The sequence below is a fragment of the Nipponia nippon genome, unplaced genomic scaffold (genome assembly GCF_047370975.1).
Source record: "Nipponia nippon isolate SJK-2023a ecotype South Korea unplaced genomic scaffold, ASM4737097v1 scaffold_3, whole genome shotgun sequence".
Lineage (NCBI taxonomy): Eukaryota > Metazoa > Chordata > Aves > Pelecaniformes > Threskiornithidae > Nipponia > Nipponia nippon.
This window is the reverse complement of record NW_028262347.1, coordinates 7723735-7748103: the sequence shown is the minus strand read 5'-3', so window position 1 is coordinate 7748103 and position 24369 is coordinate 7723735. Positions and strand designations below refer to the sequence as shown.

Here is a 24369-nt window from a genome sequence, read left to right as displayed (position 1 = left end):
GAGTTTGTAACGGATACCAAAGAGAGATGGTGCTTAGGACTCGAAGGTACCACCTCAAGATGATGGACAGAGAGGAACAACTCTGCACCATTGAGAAGATGGTAGCCCCTCTCCTGAAGCCAAAGACAGTGCAAGAGCATTGTGATCTCCCCTGCCGCCATACAAAGCATCTTCCTCATGGTGCAAACAGGATAAGAGGCATACGAAGCAGCTTCACCACAAGATCGGAGTCCCTCTTCCACTGACCCCTGGGATGAAAACAACTTCTTTCCCACTTCCACACAGTCCTCCAGTGCTCATCTTGTTCTGGCTGGCCAAGACTTGGCAATTTGGGGCTGTTTCCGAAGGACAGAAGGGTTTCGGTGCAGCATTGTTATCTTCTTGTGCTCCTGTTGTCCCTATTTCATGTTACTGAGTCAGATTTAGATAGCTCTCATGGAACTTAATGCTGCTACAACCACACACAAGCAAACCCCATTTCAGGATACAGCAACAGAGCTGAGCAATCACACTGTCACTAGCTTGTGCCTGAGCAAACCCTGGTGAGAGCAGTTCCCATGCTTTATTTTTACTTTATTACTCACGTTACTGCCTAAACAATTCCTGAGGTTGCTTTTTGTTAATAAGGATATTCCAAAGGCTTATTGAACATTTTCAAACCTTTGACTCAAAGAATACTGAGTAAGTCAAAATTCAACATGGAAATCTATTGCTTACTTAAATGCTTTGGTCTTGCGCAGGGCTAAGAGAAACGCACAGCTTTGATATGATCTGAAATTGCTACTGGATTTCTGGCAGAGCTGAAAGATGTGAAATGACCTTCATAAAAGCACTACAGAGAATAAAAACAGTGAGTGAGGTGGGGTGTGCAGGGACCAGCCACACATCCAGGGTCCAGCCCAATCCCTATGACAGGGAAATACAAGAAAATTTTACTTGAAGTTGGGTTGGGACTCAGAGCAAGAATTTTAAATCTCAGTAGGATTAAGATATTAGCCAGCCACAAACACAGTTAATAATTCAGCATTTCTGCAAAAGGAGATCAGATTGCCTGAGACAGGCTTTCTAACATTTTTTCCAAACTTTTCAATGCTCATAAGCATCTCGCGAGTCTAAGTCCCATCTGCAGAAGTAACCAAAGCTTTTGAGAGACCAACTCTAATGGAAATTCAGTCACTGAGACCGAATTCCCAAACAGCCAAAATCTCTTTAGAGGAATTTGCTGAGTGACTGGAGTCACCTCCTGGTGAGTGCCCAACTTGACACATCTCAAGGATGACTCATTTTCAGGCAGTTTTGAACAACTCCTCCATCAAAATCAAATTCTTATAAACAATCTCAAGCCGAGCAGCCCATGACAGATCGCTAATGGCTTATACAGATCTTGACCATAATCACACAGGTCACTCAGGGTTTTGAAAACACCATGTCTTCTCCCATCTAGAAGATGGGGTGGGATCCAGTCCACACATCTAATTTGCAAAGAAATGAGCCACACAAGTTGCCTCATCTGACCTAATTTAGGTGCTATCTAAAAGTTGGGCATCTAGTCCCAGCTCATCATCTAGACTCCTTCCATAAGAAATGGAGAGAGATAACAGTCCTAAGCAGATAAGAAAACAGAAGATGTTTTCATTAGAAGAGGTTGCATTATCAGACCCCCTCTTCAGTAAGTAAACATTTAGATTTGCATCTTAACAAAAGTGCCTCAACTAAGTCTAATTGGGTTAAATTATCCTAACTGTCATCTTTTCACCATAGGACCAAAATCTCTGACAAGACTCCTGAAAGAATGAGATGTCTGAACTGTCGACAGTAATTTAATCTGTAAGGCAGAGCCTTAAAAGCTAATGTGTTAATGCACTACCAGTTATGCACATTTTATACTGTAATTTGATAAGGAATACTTTGATTTTCAGAAATAAAACTGGTATTTATTAAGAAGATTAATTATAATTACACCCTCACTTATTTGATGAATTTCTGAACTACATAAACAGGAATTTAGTGTCTTGGGTACCACTGTTCTTTGGAGCTGAAATAAAGAAAAGTTGAGTTAAAAACTGAAACACAGAGAGCTGAAGCATATCCTAATCAGGGAAATTAGACAGAAATGACAGGAGGCCTTGCACGCTGGCAGATGCTTGTAAAGGGTAGCAGACCTGAGTTAAGATCAGGTCTGCTACCAAGTCAGAAGCTTGTCCAGCACTTTGCACAGCAGGATCCAGCTGGATCCATTTCTGGAGGTAAAGTGTAAACAGTAGCAGATGTTAAGGACTTCTTAACTGAGCCCTGGTGCATTTGGCATGTGATAGGTGCTTAACTTTTTTCAGGAATTAAAAAGCAAAGTGGTTAACCTGACAAAAATAATTAATTCCTCAGAATATCTTAGAAAATGGGATGTTCTACATATCTTTAAAGAAAAGTGCCAGGAATTGCATTGTGCTGGATCTCTGAGTGTTACTTCAATGCTAGGTAAAACGGATGGAAAAAAAAAGTCCAAAAAGAGTTGGCAGAGAGGACACTTCATGGGCCAGCACTGTGGCCTGTATCTGCCCCAATCCAGATGAGGACACGTATTCATGTTGTGCCATTAGGAGGAAGGACTCTTACATTTATTTGAGGGCATTAGGCAGGTGCTGCAAATTGGAGCAATGTTGGAAGGCATGAAAACTTTTGAATGTGGACAAATTGCAGACCATGTATGCAGAAGCTGGGTCACCAGGTATAACACTCACAGAGGCCCATTTGTGGGCATCACCACAGTGACTGACAATAAAAATTTGCTGTGCTTGGAAAATGTTGTCTGGGCAACCAATTTTATTAAAAAAAAAAAAAAAAGCAGGACTAAAGAGGAGCTGTCTGCAATGCAAAAAAGAAAGAGAACAAATATTTAAAGAGGTTTTTCTTTGTGAGGGAGGGGAAAAACTCCTGTCAGCACTTCAGAAATAAGTGCTGTGACCTCTTGAACCATGATGAGTAAATCCTGAGATCAGTAAGGTACCAATGGGCCTGGAGGCACTTGTGTAGCTATCAGTGCCCAGACCATGAGTAATGAGAGCTCTCAAACATCTCTCAAAGCACTACAATTCGTGTCACATGCTCCGAGAGCTTCCTCTCCAAAATAGCAAGTTTTCTTATGTATATGGCTGCGCTGAGAAGCCGTATGAGATCACTCAGTGCCCAGGCAGAGTCGCACTCCCTCATTTTCATCAGCACTTCAGCAAACATCATCTGAGCTTCCCTGCGTCTCACTGACTTACGCTAGTCAGTCCTCATTTCAGAACAAAATAAAACATGTTAATTAAGGACAGAAGAGCTGACAGCAAAAATTATGAAAATTGCTGTCTCAGCTCAATTCCTGCTAGTGCTTTGGAAGAAGATTTCCAGTCTGGTGTGATTACACAAGACAGCTATTCAGGCTGTACAGAGTGCATCCTGCCTCATATGTCTTAAAATAAAAAAACGATGGGCTGATGGCTTCACGATGGGAAACCAAAGAAAGCTGTTCTTTTCCTGATGTTATCAGGATAGAGTGTGCCTGTGCAGTGGGAAGATAATGCCTGGAAAAAGGTATTCCTGGGACAAATCTGGATCACTGTGCCATAACCGCATCATCTGTTTGAGTTCTCATACCATAGTATCATCAGAGGTATGAAAAAAACAGGTGAGGTAGCAGCTGCAAAGCAAAAGGAGCTGGAAAACATCAGGTCTTTCCATGGATTTCATGGATACCCCAGAGATGAATTTTACCGTCTCAGCTGACTAGCTAGGTATCGTAGGAGGCACAGGCTTGCTGGATCCATCTCATACATGAAGTGAGCCTTTTAAATAGTGTTTGTTCAAACAGACCCTGTCATCACCTGCCATGTAATTCTCACATTCAGTTACTTTAACTTTTTTAAAAGGATGCTGGTAAACACACTGCTAATCAGTAGCCTGGTACAATCACTACCGAATGGACAAAAGAGCAAAGAATAAATGATAGGAAACAATTTGATACCGCCCAGGAAGGTCCGAGGATCTAAAGAGCTTTTGCATACTGACATCTAGGAGTCAGTAACTTAACATAGCTGTAACAGAGGATGACTGAACATGTCTGAATAAATGTAGCTCTTTCATTTTACTGTCTTCTATCAGGGGAATCTGGCAAATGCTACCCTTTATAATTAAAATAATGTTACATTAGGTAAAGTTTCTTGATTTTATAGGTACTTGCAGAATTTATGCGTTTGAGGATATTCTTCACATGCTCCTAATTTAGCTACAAGCAATGTCTTTGAGAAAACTCATTTTGCTAAGGATTAAAATCATGAAAGCAAATCCCACAAACCCTGAGCTGGATTGCAGGATGCGGACCTGAAGGAGAAGAGCACACAAGGCAGAGCACCGGCAACTTCTGAAATCTCTATTTCTAATGAACATCTGTAAAATCTCATGTGCACTATGCAGTGGCACTGGAAAACAAGTATTATTCCCTTTTCACTATGTGTCTGTATTGCAGCTGGGAAGAGCGGACCAAACCTCTTACCAACCATATACCATATATACCATAGTATAACCAAACCTCTTACCAACATAGCCAGGAGTCCCACAGGCTGTGGACATCACATCTCCTTTACCCTCCATCTTTGACAATCCGAAGTCACTGATCATGATTTTTGACTCTTCATCCTGGCTGTAGTAAAGCAGGTTCTCGGGCTAGAAAGAACAAGCAAAGTGGGTTTTGAATATCTAAGTCCAGTAAACAACATCTGTTGGCTGATGCTTTGCATTTAATACAATCCTTAGTTACATTATATGCTACTATAATTTGGTTCCCCTAAATCCTAAAGAGATGCTCCTACAACCTGTATGGAGAACCTCTCCAGACTCCTGTATGGTGACTAATGGAAGAAGCTGACACCTTGAGCTTTGAGACACTTTCCCGGGATAACAAACTTCTCCTTTGGCACCCCAAATAAGAACTAAGGCTCGTCCTTTACTTGTGAGGTATGTCCAACATACCATCACTTCAGAATAATAAAACAGAAGGAAAATTTTTTATACAGCATTTAAAAAAAGAAAAAGGAAAACAGTAGGTATTAGAGAATTTTTTTATCTTTTCCACTGGAAATAAATTGTTGTGAGAGAGGAAATGCCTTTGCAGTTAACAGAGTTGCAGCAAGGATGTTTTAGCTAGAGCTGATTAGGAAAAAATGTCACAGTACTAAGCACAGCAACTTGTTTACACTGAGAGAAAACAAGAGTCAATCCACAATGCCCTGTGACTTTATACTGACGTCAGGTGGGTTGGAGAGCCCAACCAAACTCCATCTGCTACAGCATAGTCCTCCATCCATATATTTTGCATGTGCTATTGCTACACAGCAAAGCTCTTGCTAGGTGCTGTGAGAGCACGCTTCTTCCCCTACTTAATATCTGGGCTCGCAAAAAGGTGCAGCATCTGCTGGCACTCTGACAGCCTGGTGGTAACGGGGTGCCATTGCACTACCTGGACCTTGGGGTCTTCATCTATAAAAGTGATGGATACCCAGTGTTTCAACAGAACCCTGGTGTAGACTTTGGCCCAGAAGCTGGTACAAACGCCCACCCGCGCGCAACATATTTTGTCTATCTGTGTGCTCCAGGAAATGGCAAGAAGCAGCTGGGGCCACACAACATCATCAAACTCCTTGGGGCACATCCAAGCTTGGATTTGTAAGGAGGAGCAATTGCACTGCAGCAGCACCAGCATCTGTCTTCCCTCCTCCATCACCGTAACCTCCTGCTCTGGGGAAAGAAGGGACGAAGAAGCGCCGGGGGGTGACATTACCTCCACTCTACTCTGAGGTTCCCGTTCAGCTTCAAGTGGAGGTTAAATCACGTTCTGGCTTCCCAGCCCCAGCATGAAGCTACATAGTGATGGCTTTGTCCATGGGACATGATGGCCATGAGAGGATCTACGAGCTGCATCCACAGCTGTGAGCCAGCTGGGGCTGAAGCAAAAAGGGAAACAATTCCATTTGTAAAAATAATTATGAGGTTGTACCATTTATGGTTTTTTTTCTCATGATACCTCATAAGTCCAGTGCTTTAACTGGCCATTATAATGCTGACACTGTTTTTAGGCATCACGTGAGTCAGTTTTATGCTGTGGTTGGAGTTACTCCTGATTATTACTAGTGCACTTCTGATCTACTGAGGAGTTGGTAGAGCTGGTATTAAGGGAAAGACAATTATTTCCCAATGATTTCTGCTAACTCACCTCAGGCCCCCACTTATTCATATTTAGTAAGGCCAAGAAACCCACCCATTTAAAACTTAAACTGTTTAAAACCCGTTTAAAAGAACTATGGTTCTTCAAGCTGGCTAATTCAAAAAGGGTTAACGAGGCGGCTCTATACCAAGCAGAGCTGCTCGAGCCTTTCAGTCCTTTTGTGCATCCTGGAGTTCCCTGGACTTCATCTGCTGCCATCTCTTGTTATCTGCTGCTGCATTATTTAGATTAGAGACTTGGAGCACAGATCTGCTTTTCCCAACTACAGCAAGTACTATTTTGGTATCTGAATAACACATAATTACAGTAAATAATTGTTATAGATGTTTCAAGGGTTGTATTTTTGTAGAGTGGATTCTTTCCCAGAGTTCCATTTTGGGGGATCACAGTTCAAAACTTGCACTTATCTTGATATTTTGAGATCATAAAAAGCCTTATTATATCCCTATTTTTGCCATCATGGTATGTTTGTGCTAACAGAAATTCACAGCAGGTGTTCCTCATATACCATATTTTCTGAGTCATTTTAACAACTGATATGGTACTGACGAAGACTTGCAAACAAAAAGAAAGAGAAAAAGAGCTAGTCTTTGCCCCAAAATATGACTGGAGAAGGTTGGTTTGATCTAAATTCAGCATGTCCTTACATAAACTCTGAAAGTAATTTGTAGATTAATCCAATTCCCAATTACCAGATGTCATATTTTATTATAGGAACTTTTAAATAAGATTAATCTGGTTTAAGGTGAGAGCTACAGCCTTCCTTTAAATTATAAAGACAGGAATATTAAGAGCTTGTACAATTGAATATCTGAATTAAGAGGAGACAGACCTCCCTCCAAAACCTCTGGTTGCAGAAAGAAGCCTGAAGTTATTTCCTACAAACTGAACTGGAGAGAAAGCTGATCATGTTAAAATACTAAATGATGCTTCCGTACTGAAATGTGGTGGAACTCTAATAAATATGAGAATATTTCTCTGTTCTTCAGCAGAAGAGCAGGAAATAAATCGGAACTGAGGGCAAGATGTAAAGACTGTAGGAGATGGGAGACTGACCAGTGCCTCCTTACAGAAACCCCTTTATTTGGGACTGTTAGGACTAAACTGCACAACACTGAGGAAATATTATTTGCAGACATTTCCTTCAGTGGATTCAAGGTTTTGCCTTAAAAATGCGCCAACCAATACTTTAAAAAATATATTTCTACTATCTATTAATCTACTCTATCTTTTGAAGCGAAGATCATAGTATGCCCGCTTCTGGCAGAGGCGTCCAGAGGAGAGGAAAGTCCCTTGTAGCAATAAGGTGTGGAAAAGCTCACAATCCTAGGGGAACAACCCCTACACAGCAAAAAGATTCACATTTGGAGTCAGAGAGTGGCAGAAGGAAAAAACTGTCCTAAGGTTTTCGCAAAATGAGGCCATGTCTGCCTTTCTTGGGCACTGCTCCACCTCAGTGCTCGCGGTTATACCACTAACGGGCTCTATTTTGGCCCCGCTGCATCACGTCTCGGAATAATTATTTTACTCCCTGCAGCATTTCACATCAGCACTAATTTTGGAGGAGATAAAAAGCAAATAAATGGTGTCTCTCATTACTACAATTTTTAATCGATCTTAAGGCAAGACAGTGAGGTCACATTGCCGGCACTACAATCTTTGCTAAGAGGACTTGTCAAAAATTGCAAACGTGAAGTTTATTATTAGACCGTATTAAAAATTAAATTAATTAATTAATTGTAAAATACATTCAATAAAAAAATGTGTTTAAGAAGTAAAAAAAAAGAAGAAAACCCCTTCTTTGTGGCTCTTGACTCTATTAATGTTCGTTAAGCCTTTAAATAATATGATCCGTTTAGCCAAATTTCACTTTCTTTACATGAGGACAATTCAAGGCCACAGCATCAACATCCAAGGCAACTCCTCTTTGGAGCATCCCTCCAAAACACAACCAGAGGTGTTATCTCATTTACTGAATTCTTAATTTCTGGCAGTAAACGTTGATAGAATTAACTAGCTCAGGAACTGAAACCACAGTTTTCTTTTGACATTTGTATCTTTTTCTAATGCTTTCTGCTAATTTATTGTTTAAGATACTAAAGATGGGGAGGTTTAGCTGTGTGTTATGAAATCCAAGCCTTTCTCCTTATTTTAATGACAATTTAAGATATAGGAAGGAAACAATACAGAAATAATGTTTTGGGTTTTTTTTTGCCAGAAAAGCTGAGAGGTTTTGATGTGATAACACAGAACAGCTGAAAGGAAAATTATCTAAAATTCACATTGGCACCCAGTGTTCCTTAGAAGAATCCTTGCTGCTAACAGTGCCTCCAAAAACACTGGTCCAAACAGCATGATAGGAAATCATTCCACTTTCCCACACTATTGTTACTAATTATTATTAAGTAAAAGTAAACATAGCACAGCAAAGTATCTGCAAGATACTTTACAGCAATAAACACATCCCAGCTGAGATGAGTTTCCTGCCTTAATGTAATGTTTTGGGTCTTAATGAATGACTTTTCCCCCACACGATATGTGCAAAACTCCCATTGTAAGAGCACTGATTGCAAAGTCCTCATTAAAACCAATTATGATGGGAGGATATGGAGCCTTCAGAGCATCACTCTTATGGTAAAACCTTAATGAATCAGCCAGTCCCAGGGGAGGTTGGATTTTCATGTGTTAGACTCACATAATTCTGCAACTTTCGTTAACACAGCCCAGAGGACCAAGTCACACTGCAGTCATACCTTGAGGTCCCTGTGCACGATGCCCATTCGGTGCAGGTAGTAGACAGCATCCAGGACCTGCCGGATCAGGGTGCTGGCATCCTTCTCAGTGTAGAACCCTTTCTCGACGATGCGGTCAAAAAGCTCTCCCCCAGACACTCTGGAAAACATGACGGGATGCCGAAGTGTGAGGATATGCTTTGTAATGTGCTTTCTACCTCCCTCAGGGATGGCCAAGGCCATGCGCTAGCCACGGGCTGTCCGAGCACACATCCGTCTGGAGCTCTGGGGGCTCTCCCACCACCCCAACAAGCATTTGGGTTTGGTTTCTTTATAGTCCAAGGACTGGTCTCTGCCTCAGAGACCAGAAGAGCAGCAAGGGGCAAAGAAAAGAAGTAACAGAACTAAACCAAAAATAGTCATGTTATAATAGACAATAAAATCCATCACACACCAGAGGGTGGTCAAAGACTCACTACTAGCCCTTGCAGAGGGAAAGCACAACTGTCCCCCAGCAAGAGCCAGGGGGAGCAGACATCAGCTTCCATGCTGTCCCACCCTAGCGAGCTTTGTATAGGTGAATTCGGTCTGCCCTTCCTGCTGGCGCTGGCCCACTGAGGTTGTAAGGCTCCCTACTAATATGAGCCCTTGGGGTTCACTTTTCCACCCACCGACCAAGGCGTGGGTTTTGCACTGGAGGGATGGTCCCGCTCCCCTCTCCCCACCAGCGAGTGAAATGCATACAGTAGGTACTGCCAGTACCTACAGAGCATTAGTTCATTAAAGGACTCTGGGTCTCTGGCAATTTTAAATGCTCTCAGGGGTCCCTCCCTTTACTCATACATGTACGGTCGTTTATCAGCAGCCACAAACTCTATAGGCAGAGCACAGCCTCTGCCCGGCACTGGTAGCAGACAGTTATTGATGAGGGTATGCAGATTATCAGCGCCGTTAATCACCAGATGACACAGACGGGGAAAGGATTCCACAACTCAAAGAGGAAAGAAAATAAAACCTTGACATCCCACTATTTAATGTCTGCTATATTATGCTTTTCCTCTGCCCTGCTAGACATAACACGTTCTGAACCCAATCTTAAATAAAGAATGGACACATTAAAACTCCCTGGAGGAGTATCTGGGGAAACAAAAGAGGAAAGAAATGTCTGAGTAATTGAAATAATAAAACTGTCAGAAAAAACTGCCCTACTAGGGTAAATAAAAGATTTCCATTTTAACAAGCAAAACCTATTAAAAAATAAAATGTATGCGATATGTTTTTTCAGCAAGTTGCACCACTTAGCATATCATAAATAGCACAGTAAAACTTTCTTTAAAAACAAACCTAATAAAGGGAAAATAATAAATGATTACAGTCATTAAATACATATGGACTGGGAGCCTGTGCATTATACGAACACTAGGTAATTCAGCCACAGCCCCTCCGAGCAATAATCTGCTTGAATAATGCCATGAAGTCACTTCCTAGGGAAGTTTGGAGCCGAATGGAAGAGAAGGCTACCACTAAAAATGAATGCATTGAACTTTGAAACTGAAAAGCAATCGTGGAAGAAAAAAAACAAACTGGATAATCCCCCTATTAAGTGCTAGGCAAACAGACCAAATAGCTTGCTAAAATATTGGCATTAAACTGAAACTCTGCAGTAAAGGTGAAGTTCACCCAGGGTCTTAAGTCCACCCAGGAGACCCCTGGCTGTACTGGCAGCCCTGGGGCTTGCTGCTTGCTGCTGGCAGAGAGGGACCGGAGCAGCAGTGCTGGGCTGACAGCGGGGCGAGGAAAACACCCTGGTACCGTACTGAATTGGAGAGCCCGTGACTCATGGCACAGCGGGGAAGGGGGTATGGCATGTAGAGGCTGCAACGGCAGAAGGGCCATCACGCGACAACCTGCTGTGAGATGACATCCTGAACACTGCACAGAAAAACTTGAACTAAACCCCTTTCTTTCCTAGTTTCTCACAAAAGGAGTTGTATTCCTCATATATATATAGGTATATATACATATATATACATGCACAGGGTGTTGCTCCAAGCCGCTCTCAGCCCTACACCCTTTGCCCGACCCATCATGTGCCTTGCCAAGGGAGAATGGACGCACCTCTGCCTCGCCGTTCACTGAAGGCAGACACAGTTTTATTGAATCTGGCTCCTATTAGCTGCCTGTCTTTTTATATTTCCCCTGCAGCCCTTTTGTTTCCCATGGAATGATTGCACTGAAAATTGAGCCCACGCAGTAATTAATATGACTGAATACAGCACATTTCCCCATGAAAATGCAGTCCATGCTGTTCTGCAATTTCATACAGTTACTTTTGTTATATTCAAGAGATGGACTGCTTTAGTGGATACTGATTTACATCACATGTTTTCCTGCACAAGGACTCTCTCCTTCAATGTTTGCAGAGAGTATACTTCCACAAAAATTTTTTCATTAAAATGAAAAAATTTCCCTCCATGCCAGCTCACTCCTCATCCCCCTTAAGCCTTATTCTTTAATTGAAAGCTTTTCTTAGTCAAATTTAGTCCAGTGGATCTACTGTACTCTGGCTCAATCTGTTTATAATTTTCTTTCAACACACGGAAAATGTTTGCAACCTCTTAAATGATGCATTGCAAACCACAGCTTAATCCAAGGACTCAGGAGGAGCAGCTGGTAAGTTCGCAGCCACTTGCTTATTCCGTGTCAACAGCATCCCAGGTACACGCAGAGAGTCGAGGGACCTGTGCTCCTATTTATTCGTGTGGTGACTCCGTGTTATGGCACATAGGATTTGCATTATATGTTTGCACTCACCTACAGATTCTCCCTGCTCCGGACGAGTGTCATGGCTGGGGTTCACCTCCCAGGGATGCTCTGCAACTCAGCACCCAAGGCCATGGCTACTTTCCAGATGAAGCTTATGTCCATATGGCTTTTCTCCTCCAAAATAGGGTTAACTCAACCGTAACGTCATTGGGAACGCTGCTCCCTGTGTGCTGCCCAAGGACCGACAGAAGTCAATGCTCTACCAGGAGCAAACCAGCAAGGGCAGCTGCAGGAGGGCATTTGAGCTCTAAACTCATCGTGGAGATGTGGCCTCTTTGTCTAAAGCTAGTCTTGATCCTAACCTTCTCTACCCTGCTGAGACAGGACTTGGCATCCTGCTCTGAGCAGACCTGGGCACTCACAAAGCGCTGCTGCAATTTGTTTGTTCCAGTCTTTATTATTCTGGGATACATTTTTTTTTTTTAATGGCAGCACCAGCTTTGCCCTCTCTACGGCAATTTTGAGCGGTGCACAGGAGGCAGAGTTGAAACTGCAAGCAGTAAGAGCAGAATTAGGTCTTTGTCTTAAAGAAATTTAAGACAAAATTTTCTGACCAGAACGAGATGGTAGGAGGAATTTCTCATTAGTGGAAGAGGACTGCTCCTGTCTTGCAGCTGGCACTGGAGCTGGACACACTGTCCCAAACATCAGCACAAGGAACCTTTTTCCCCTGCTGATTTCAATCTTAGCTCCCTGCAAAGAAAAATGTCAAAGAAGGAGTAGCCAAGTGTAGTTACTCGAAAAGCATTTAACCCTGGGAACAGCTCAAGTGTCACACTGCGATCCAGAGTAGCATTACCCCTGCCTGGAGACTCAGAGCTGGGCAAAAATCAGCAAAGCGGCTGCAGCTGCATCTTCTGCATGGATGCCTGCAAGGCATGTGCGGCTCCATCTCTTGGTGCCTGCTTGGCCACCGAACAGTGGCTCTCCCCTGGTTCACCAAGGGTTGTGGGGAAAGCCCAGTGCTTGGAGAAGGAGCTAAGTTGGGTGTCCACATGACACATGGACACCCCCAGCACGTGCCCTGCCTATCTCCAGGAATATGGGAATCACTTTCAAAACAATGCCCAGAAGATTTGTTTAGTTTGAAATGAAAAAAAAAAACCAACAACCCAAAGCATACATATTAATACTTTTCACTTCTACTACATCTTTTACCTGAGGTTACATGCCTTTAGCTCATGTCACTGACTATCAACATGAGGAAGGCCAGAATAAACATTATTTCCATCTTCTCATTGCAGGAAAGAAAGAACCAGACTCGTCCCAATGAAACAACCAGGACATATGGCAATGTCCTGTTCCACAAGCCCAACCCCACTAAGAAAGACGCATTGCCATCAACCCCCATTTTGAAGAGGGGCAGTAGGACACAGTTTGACCACATGAAAAAAGCATCATCATCTGCAGTTCCAATGGGGAGACACAGATTGCACTCTGGTTTCAGGGTTTCCTGAGATAAAAACCTTACGGATCTAGTGTTTCATTATGGACACTTCATGTATCAATCATGCAGACGATGCAAACCTTTCAGAGGATCTAGCCTGGTGCTGGAGTTTGCAATAAACTCCTACAGTCCTCTGATCTGGGGTCAGCTATGGAAAGTCTTCCCAGCTCTAATGAAGATGAAGGAGGGAACAGAGACAGAGGTTAAAAACAGAATCAGTGTCCGTTGTTATATTTTTAATCTTTTTTTTTTTTTTTTTTTTTTGTTTTTTCCTGGCTGGATTTGGGGATTTTGCCTCTTGTTTCTTCCCAATTTGGTGTTTCAATGTAGATCCAAACCTCCAGCACAGGCTGCCACACTGAGCGTCTCAGTTCAGGACAGGTTTCAAAAAACTTTGAAAATGACAATGTTTTTGTGTACATGGATGAGCTGCCTCGTTATTTGGGCTCTGTGGGTGCACACTATTGGCTGAACACCCTGCACAGACACTGAAAAACCTTATGGTCTTCATTAGAGGCAAAGGAGAGATCGCTGTAACAATGTCCTAATAGTTATTAAGGCTCTGTTCAACGGTTGGTGTCAGTCCGTGTCACTACCCCATTTCTGTATTTTTGTAGTTTCTAATTTACAGGCATTACTTGGGAGAGATGAGGAGACATTTCAGAATTAGTATTACACCTTTACTTTACATTAACCCATTTCACCATTAAGTTCATCAGGAAAGAGCCAAACTGACAAACAAACAAAAAGAAACCAGCCCCTGCTGCAGGGAAGCAGAAAGGACATGATCAACCTTTTTCTGAAGCAACCGATTCCTTTGCAGTACCATCAGGAAAGCAGAACATGCAAAGTTTCAAAGAAACACTTTGATTAAAGATAAGCATCAAAAAAACCCCCTCCCTTGTAATTTAAGACTCCTAAACTCATAATCAGAGAGCCAATCTCTCTGGATTTCTGACGTTTTTGCCAGCAGTGTGAAACCTGCACCCGGACATTGCAGGTCACTCTACCAAGTACCTGCCAGACCACCACCACCTGGCAGGGCACATCCCTACATATGTTAGCCTTCAGGTAAAAAAATACATGAATAAAAGAACAAATAAATGCTGGAATTAAAAATATGTTAGTCATATATTGATATTAATGTATTCGTGTTACCCTTTCTTTCTCTTGCTGGTACCATCTGTGTGTACAGATAAATCCTCTCATTTATTCACCCCTGCATCCCCCACTGTTATCAAGTGTAGGAACCTTTCTGCTTGTTTTAGGAGCTTGAAAAGTAACACCCTTTGAAATATCACTTTGACTTCTTTGCCATTTGGCAAAACACTGATGTTTTTCTTTTCTGTCTCTTTTGGAGTACAGGCTGGAATTGCTCTGGATTGCTTACTGCTTGACAGTTTAATTGCTTTTTATCAAAAGTCTTATTGATGAACTCATGAGCGGTGGATTTACACAGCAAATTTACACACAGAAGTTCACGGGATGCTTCACTGCGGTTCAAGCCATGATTCAGCCTCCGTTGGAGAAGTCATCGAAGCACCACCAGGCTGGGTTAGAAGCACCAGTGCAGAAAGGCAGAGACATCCCTGGGGACTCACTAACACTGTTTAAAACTGCAGACTAGGGATGCCTGATGAAAAGACGGCTGATTTCAGAAATTTGGAGCAGAAGACATTCCAGGGCAATATGAAAAACGGGTAAAATATGAGCATTACCCTACAACTGTGAACAGCTCACTGATCAGAAGTTACACGTTTGCAACTTCCTACAATATAAATCAGAAAAAGCACATAACTCAGCCCCTGGGGCACAAAGCTGGAAGTGTGAGGTGAGATAAGAAAGACCGAAGGGACCGTTCCTGGGAGGTTCTGGCTCTGAGTATTCATTTTTTAATGAAGGAATTCTAATTAATACAAATATTTCCATTTAGAAATTTATTTTGTTTTTGTTTTAGCTTTTCTGTTTGGCTTTAAACTTCCTCTGCATTGTGAAAATGCATGAGAACCAGAGAGCAAACCTGGCCAGCTCGCTGTTCAAAAGGAAAGAGAAATTGGCTGCCCTCATCTCATTGTTCAAATGATGTAACACATAAAAAGAAAACGAGTAAACAGATTAATAGATTTTAGACCCAGAACGAACATTATGATTATTCAGTCTGACCTCTTGCAAATATAAGCATGTGATTAAAATCCTCCTTCTGCCAATAATCTAAGGTGCTAATCAGGCAGGGACAGATATTGCTTTAGAAATACTGTATGTCCTACAGAGACTTGCCTTATTCAGTACACATCTCAGAAAACTGCACCGGCTCTCTCATTTGCAGCACATCATAAAATATTCAGCCCGAACGAGGCAAGGACTTTCCTTGTTATTCCAGCTTTAAATCACTCACCTTAAAATCTGATGGTAACATAAATATATGCTCCAAGGCCACCAAAGAAAGGACGCGGGATTAATTTTGGCTTATTTTTCCAGAATACAGGTGTGTGCATGTGGTAGAGAGGGACAGATGGGTGTTAGCACCCTCTCCTTTGACAGCGCTGTTCAAAGCAACGTTGCTGTGGGATTTATTCTGGAGGGTTGATGGTTCCTCAGGCCTTGATCACTGCTGCAACGGTGGCTGCATCAGAGGGCTGCCTCTCACCCTGACAGGGTTGTTTTGGAAAAGTTTGGGCAAAAATGATGTGATCATCTCTCAGAACAAAAATGAGCAAACTAAAACATTTTTTTCCCTGCATTAAAAGTTTCATATGACATTTACTGAGCATCTGTAGTGAGGTTGTGCTTTGGAGAACAGACTTCTGTTTCCACTGGGACAAGACCGTTAAGTCTCTGGAAATCTCAGCTCAGGGATATAATGTAGTTTGGCAGTTAAAATCTTTGGAGACAACATTTTCCTTCACAGAATCCCTACTGTGGAGCTCTTTTGAGGTCCATGACTTTTCGAGGTTGATGCTGTCTTATTTTATTCAAAATTTTATTCCGTATTCAAATATTCAACATTGAATTCAAAATTTCCCCTGGTTCCATCAGTGGTAAAAAGCGTGACAGCACTAGTAGCAACCAAATGACAAAGGACCTCAGGTTTTTAAGTCTCTTTTGACTAAACCTTACTGACTGACACCTTATGACAGCCTTTCAAATGCCAGCAGCCCACTTGCCTCCATCTATTCTTGTCCCCCAAGCCATGGTGCGTGGAGGAGACCTAGGACCTGCCAGCTACAGCAACACTCTCCTAGTGCTGCTATCGCTATTTATGAGGCACGTATCTGTACTGAAGCGACCTGCACTGATAAACCCACCATGCAGTCAAATCCTAAAGAATATTGTAGCAAACTTCCACATCTCTAGCGCTCCGCTGAGGTCTACAAACATCATGATGGGCAGAAGATGGTCACATCTTTTTTCCACTTTTCTAAGCTCTTATAGTTTGATTGGCACCTCCACAGGGGCCAATGAATCATCTAGTATTAGCAGCTTAATCACACTCAAGTGTGCTCCTTGTCATTTTAAAAAAGACCTATGGACATATACATTGGTTTTTCAGCCTGTTTTTCTTCATGGCTTTGCATTAAATGAAAAGGCAAAGCTGCAGCTCAGCAATTGTGACTTTCACCCGTGCCCACTGTGTCAGTCAATGATAGGATGTCACCACATGTGAATCCATACACATAATGGATTCACCACAGGTTTCACTGTGAAAAAGCCCAGCATTTTAAAAAATGTCATTAAAATATGCACAGTATGCATTAAATAACTCAAAAATTTAGTTTTAAAGAAGCAATTACTCCCTGATATATTAATTTACTTAAGTGAGATGTCAGTAAATCAGCCCAAGCACAATCACTCTTGCTTATTGTGTATATATATATATATATTTATATATATGTGATTTTGTTGCTTCAACCTTTCTCACTTTGCTTCTAGAAAGAGAAAAGTAGAGCTCTGTAGACAAACCACCACACAAAATACGTTTTCCAGTGTCTGAGGGCTGGAACAATGTATTTCCTAACTGCTGTCATATTCCTCCAGCTCTCCATAAAATAAGCGGACAGTTAAAATCTGGAGGAGATTCCTCACCTGACAGCACTTTAAAAGTAGGTCATGTTTCAGCACTAAGAGGTTGGATTTGCTTTCTTTTTGACTTGTTTTCCAATGGAAACCAACCTCGATGTCCTGCCAGCATTAACTGGGAAGAACAGACCTAAAAATAATGAGAACCAAAGTAACTGAAAATGGATACCGTAAATTATGCAATGTATAGTAAACAATTATGAAATATAAGATGACTGCAGCACTAAGAATTGTCCTAAATATCAAAAAAGACCATGGAAAAGTATAGTAAAGTCACTCTCAGCTGGAGCTTAAACAGCCCAGCTTTTCTGTGAATAACACTTAGTAGAAATTTGCTTTCATGTATATTCCTTTTTCTGAGCCTGATTTCCACATGCTTTCTCACAAGTAAGTTTGCAGGCAGATGTCATTGTGGAAACAGCTGATGTTAAGATAACGTTGGGTGACACTTGTCTGAGTGCAGAAAGAGCTCTGAAGCCCCTTGTATCACCTGTATCTCACATAAATTCTACTTCTTTTTCAGCTTTTCTGTAGGATGTAAAATACCTACAGACTTTGAGTTGTCCGTCTGTACTGGTTGAAGTACACCAAGGAAAATTTATTTTGAAGCAAAGAAAGAAATGCAGTCAACTGCTCGAAATACGTTGTTGCAAAAATCAACTTGTCCAAGCAGTGGGTAGAAACAATATATTGGGAGCTAAATATTAAAACCAAACAGACCAGCTTAACTCTAAATGTTATAGGTATCTTGTTTTATCAAACTGTTACAACAACTACATATACATTTTAAAAGTCATTAATGTGCTCTTCAACTTTTGAGAAAGTGTGAAGAAACTTGCAGAGAATTGATAAAGAAAAGCACAAAATTCTAGCTGCTTATAATGAAGTATTTCTTAAGAAATCTGCAAGTAACTACAGTAAGTACAAGGAAAACACCATTTTTTGGTACATGCACAGTTTTAGGATATACAATATCTATAAAAATCAGGAAATAAATGTTGGTGTTATCAAAGACAGTTCCCTGAAATGCTCTGCAGCCATGAAAAAGCAAGCAGAAGGTTCGGGAGAAAACTGAGTGCAAAGGAGAAAACAATTTGTCCCCCTAAACATCCATGGTACACTCACACCTTCAACATATTTGACAAAGTTCATCTCAGCCAATCTTGCAAATCTACAGAATAAGCATTTGTATGGGAGCTACCAACCTCATCTCCTTCAGCCAACGCAAGGCAGGAGGCATTTCTAGGATGTGATGGTGCTAAGGGTACACTTCAGGGTGTGAGGGACAGAAATGTCCATTTCTGTGTTCATTCAGATAAATCCCACCGTGATGACCTTTATGGAAAAGAGTCCTGAAGATGCTTTGGCCAAAAGTATAGTCAAACTTGGGAAAGCGCAGAGAAGAAAAACAAGCAGGACCAGAGAGCTTCTCCATGAAAAGAGAGATCAAATTTACAAAGAAAAGAGATGACAGAGGAGATACGATAGTGCTCTACAAAATCATGAAAAGGATGGAACATGGAAAAGGGAAATATAAGGAATTGTTTTACACCATAGTTGAGAAATGGGGAACACAATGGAATTAGCAGGTGGTAGATTTAAGACAAAAGCATTTGTCATCTGAGGAGCAATCCTGGAACAGATGAATCTTTGGTATGACCCAATAAAACGGTGCTCATGTTCTTGTGCTTGTGCTCATCAAATTAATTATTGAATTATTCACTCAACTCTGGTCTGAATGTGCATACCTACATTAAGTGAGTCTTTTGATTCACTCACTTAAAATCAAATGTGACAGATTCATAGATTTTAAAGCCATTATGATAATCCAATCTGACCCCAGACAAAACAAAGACTGTACAATTTTTGCTTCAGATGCATAGCTCCTGGCTGGACAAAAGACTATCGTTTAGTTGTGTAGCCAGGCTTGACTTAGAAGATACCACTAATCCCTTGTCTGCTTTGTCCAGTGGTTAATTACACGTGCTGAATTGAGGTTTTTTTGGATGATAATTTCTGATGTTCTGTCATTGGATCCCTTTCAACACTGTCTGCAGGCTCTTTAGCCATATTAAAGCAACCTTACTCTTTTCAGGTTTTGGTAACTTCATTTTTCTTGCTTCTATCTGATGTTTCTCTCAAAAAAAAATTATATTCAACAGCTACTTTCAGAGCCTCTGTGAAGAGATAACTACAAGCTGAGTGCATATACAGCGATGCTTATTTCCAGTTCTCCATTTGGAAACACAAATTACCATGTGGAGTATCTTCAATTACATCTGCATCAGTAATGATTTGGCCATTCCTGGACAGGATACAGACCAGTACTAAGTATCTATTTCAATATTGAATCAAATATAATCTAAATAGAATATCGAGTCTCCAATTATCACTCCCTTCTGAACATCATTCATTCACTCTACTACATCTCATGATGTTTATCTCACCACTGTTCAATCAAAATATGCCCATTTTGCACAGCAGAGAGTGAATTTCTCCAATTTTGAGTAATAGAGAGAGATATCAAACTGAATTCTTACAGCTCGGATGCAGTCTCAGCTAAATAAAACTTATGTGACTGTTTAGAGAAATATTATATCTTTAGCCAGTAAATTCAGTTTTGACTGGAGCTGCAAGGGCACTTGTAATGTCATTGAAAGAACCAGGAGGAACAGGAATTTAATTTGGAGACCTCAGGATCATGCACAAGTTGATTAATCTCTTGCCCAGCCATCTCTAAAGCAGGGACAGTGGACACAGGCCACGGTGAGTGAGGATTAGTGGTATACACAAACACAGCTGTTAAAAGCAGTTCATGGCAAATGCGATGATCTCAATCCCACTGTACCAACCCCACTGCACACCTTGCTGTATCCCACCTAAGACTTCCCTCTCACTTACCCTATTAATTGCAAGTTTTCACACTGCCCATTCTTTTCCAGCTCCATGCAGGACACCTGTGAGTGGATGTGATTTGTGATGCTGCTCGTGCATTGCTGACGGGCCAGGAACAGCACTCGTGACTAAAGCTTCATGTTTATTTGCAGATGGCCAGCTGCCTTCTCCCATTAGCAACAGATAATTTCCAAGCTGCGCCCTTTGCACAGATAAGGCACGGCAGGGGCCTTGAGGGCCTGCTGATTTATTGTGGTTTGGCTGGAGGGTGGGCAGCACAGATATTCTCTCACGGCCTCGAGGGAAGATTTATGATGTACAAAAGAAGCATTTTCTTTTTTTTTTTTTTTTAAAAAAAAAAGCATCTGGTCCTAATTCCTGATATTCTCAAAAAATCCCCAGAAGTTGGGCATGTGAACTACCAAAGCTCACGTGATTTCTGCTCCTAACCTACTACAGCATGAGCTCCTCAAGTAGATGCTGTCTGTGGCATCCCCATGAGAGACGGGAAGAATAAGGTGCCACCAGCAGCCAGTGAAGCAACCAGGCAAAACTGGCCAGCAGAAAGGACAGTCTCCAAAAATGCTGGGAAACCACAAGTGAAACCAGCTGGGCATGGAGAGGACAGAAAGGACGATCCTGCCAACACCCTGTGCTTGCTCAGTCCATGTTGGCTGCCCAACACTAAAACCAGGTGCCACAGCCACAGATTTACTGGTTTTATTCTGTGCAATAGCCAGATTTACTGCCTTTTGAAAGAAAAAAACCACCCTTCCTAGAGGGAAAGTATTTGTTGAAAGATATAGTAGGAGCATAGTACACAAAAGAGAAAGTTTCCAGAATGTCCTACATAAAACAAATGTGCCCCAGGGCTTATTTTAATAATTCTTCAATTATTGCCTTACTGGTGGCTGATTTAGTCCAGGCCATTGAGATGTTTCTAATGGAAATGATCAATTCATCACAGAGACGACTTCCAAGAATCTAATCACGCAGATGAAAACAGACACATGTTCATGCTAATGATTAGGACTCCAGCAAAAGAGAGGAGATTTTATGTATCTGTTATTTTTAAAGGTTTATTTGTTCCTGCGTCTTAACAAACCAGGCTGGCTGACTGCCAGGCATTCTCTTTTTTACTGGGACTGTCCCATGGCCTTGGGAGAGATTTTAAATATCCACTTATACATTATTGCTCCAAGGCTGCTGTCTATTCCAACACTTTACACAGTTTCCTTGACATAGAAAACTGAAGTCTCCAGTTAATTCTTCGTTAATCAACACAAGTAGCTCCACAGTAATTTTATTTTCAAGACAGAAGAGCAAATCAGTGCCAACAAGTAAATCCTTATAGTTCATGCTCAATGTTTTAGGAGTTTGTGTTACCATTGCTGTGTCTGTTTCCATAATATCTTTCAACAGGTGAATTAGTGACAAGCTGTAAAAGCTGATGTTTGAAAAAAGCAAAGCCATAATCGATACAACAAATAATCAAACTTAGCTGGAAAAATTGAGAAAAGCTCAAGCAGATTTTCTCAGATGCAGTAATCTGTGGGAGCTACATCCACCACCAAAAGCCCAACATGGCACAGTCCAAAGACTCTTCTCTATCTCACAGCAAACACCTGGGTCATCTTCTCAAGGTCAGGCCATCAGTGCGAGGGTGGCTGTGGTGCTGGGGCAGGGCACAGTGACACTCCTGTCCATCCCGCACGACAGCACCATAAAAATCACCCTCCCAGGAGTGGCACCCCAAAGGCAGCTCCTGGGAAGCACCACCCCAAAGCAGAGTGGGCAAAGAGCAAGGACGTGGTCCTCCTTTCCCCCAAGCCCCCCCAGTCCCCAAAGCATCCAACAGGACTATCCCGAAGCCTCAAAGGAAACACTCCCTCCTACTATTTGCCATGCCCTGTGCACAGTTCTTCCTTGAGCTCTACCTCCTGGGGACCATAAAGGATATAATTCCACCATGTTTCACATTTCATATTTAAACTGCCCTATAAAATCCCATTCATGAGCAAGCCCCAAGCAACAGCGAAAATACAAGCTGCAAAACTGCACCAGCTCCAGATTACAGCCATCGAACTGCTCCTCCCAGCTCAGCCTTGCTGCTCTCGGGGAAGCCCATGGTAGGAGATGACCCCAAGACCTTGCTTTCTGCCACGCACTCTGACAATGGATGAGGTATAAGCCAGCACATGTGGTTTGGGACCTTATCCCACTTCTGGGGGATGCAAAGGGTTGTGTTGATGGACCTGATGCTGAACTGCCACCGTAACAGCTCAGTACATCTCATAGGGAATCCTTGGCATTACCATTTCATTGCTGTCTACTTAATTTGGACAGTATAGGATCTGGTAAGATCCTGGGCATTCCTGCTGACAAAATAACATGACCTCATCAGTTCACGGATTCAGCTGTGACTTAAAAAAATAAGTTTTTAATCTTTGTTTTACATTTTATAGGGATACTCCTAAGTGCCAATCCTGGCTCCTTAGCATCTGTTGCATATGTTATAAACACAGTTATGTGAAAATTAAGTTCAAAAGCTCCTCCTCCATCCCAAACCAAAGCTAATGATTAGATCAAACCCAAACAATAATCTAGCAAATATAGCCCTCACTGTGCTCCTCGGCTGTGTGATCTATACACTGACTAAGAACGCCAGGGAGTTTACCAAACGGCTGGATACTTAGAATTTTTTGCTAATATGGTAGTCAAAGCACGTTGCAAAAAATCATGGACAAAAATGAAATACAGACTTCGGCTGCAGGGCTCCCAAGCCCTGCACAGTGACCCCAATGTCCCGCATTTGGCGAGAGCAGCCAACAAGTGATGGGCAAATACCGAGTGGGACAGATCCAGACATGCCAGTGGTGTTGCACTGGTTACAACAGTGGAGGATTTCACTCAAACAGTGTTAATTTGGGGCTTGACAAGAAAGCAGGCAGTGCAACCAGCAATGACCCTAAGATTACGAAGAAGGACATGGCAAGGTAGTGATACGATTCATATAGCAGAGCAATTAGCTTGGAGTAAAGAGACTTATTCTGGCACAGACCATATCTGTAGGAAACTTATCTATAGCAGCCACTGCTGTCACTGTCCAGTACAGACAAGATCTGAGCATCATGGAGCAAGAAGCGCAATGCACTTCGCTGAAGAATGCCGCTATTTTAGCTTTTAAAGAGTCTGTGCCTTGTATGTGCATATAACACAGGAGAGAGCTTTTGTAGGATACCTGCTTTTGTCAAGCTGTTGCCTCTCAGCACCCTGGAGCCTGCACACCGATGTACAAGTATTAGGGAAAAAATATCTATGCAACTGGTTGTTTGCATGAGAGCAATTCTGATATTGAAAACAGAGGAAATGGTATTAAGAATCAGTGCACTCAGTCCAGGCACTGCCAGGGAGACGCTGAGTCTCCCTAAGCCAATGCATTCAAATCAGTAAACTGCTATTATGCTGGTCCTAAGGAACAGATCAAAGAAAAGTGCTAAGAGCTTAAATATCCACAGCTAGATGGTCTGATCTCTCTGCTGATCGGGTAATTTTTGGTTGCCTGCATGCCAAAAAAGGTCTCACTAACACCAGATATGGCAAAGAAACGAATATTATTGCAGAAATTACATCTGATGATACTCACAAGGTGAGTGCTGCTACACAGCCCCAAAATTCTCCTCCCCAGGTCACTCATCTGGTGGGCAGGGAGGCGTGAGACATGCAGGATCATCGCACTTCCCTGCAAACACGAAAGCATGGCCAAGGCAAGAGCTTCAAGGCAGGGGAGCAGTGTTTAACCTTGGCTCTGCCACTGATTTCCTGTGCGACCTTGGGCAAGTCACTGAAGGATGAAACTAAAAAGGGACGTAGGTCCCTAGAGGGGGAATTAGGCATCTACAATCAAATGTGTGCTTCGGATAACCCAGGTACCGACACTGCCAACAGGTCAAGACCCACCACGCAGCCGAATGCGAACAGCAAAGCTCCCAGGACATGGGATACAAACTCTGCTCCCCACTCCAGCTGGAAGAGAGGAGAGGGGGATTCAAGCCAGTAGTTCCAATGCTTGGAAAGTGCCCTAAACCACAGGGTGTTTTCCATACCTCCTTCTGAAAATGTTCCACCTCTCA

General features: G+C 42.1%; 1 protein-coding gene across 5 annotated transcripts in view; it reads right to left on the bottom strand.

Moving 5' to 3' along the window:
• CAMK1D (calcium/calmodulin dependent protein kinase ID) overlaps positions 1 to 24369 on the bottom strand; it is a 227724-nt gene that overhangs the window by 39788 nt on the left and 163567 nt on the right. For all 5 annotated transcript variants that reach the window (XM_087766361.1, XM_087766363.1, XM_087766364.1 and 2 more), the window contains exons 4-5: positions 9013 to 9151; positions 4575 to 4701 (exon numbers count right to left, since the gene is read on the bottom strand). In XM_087766361.1, the coding sequence (XP_087622487.1) occupies positions 4575 to 4701; positions 9013 to 9151 (266 nt within the window). The remainder of the gene's footprint in view (positions 1 to 4574; positions 4702 to 9012; positions 9152 to 24369) is intronic.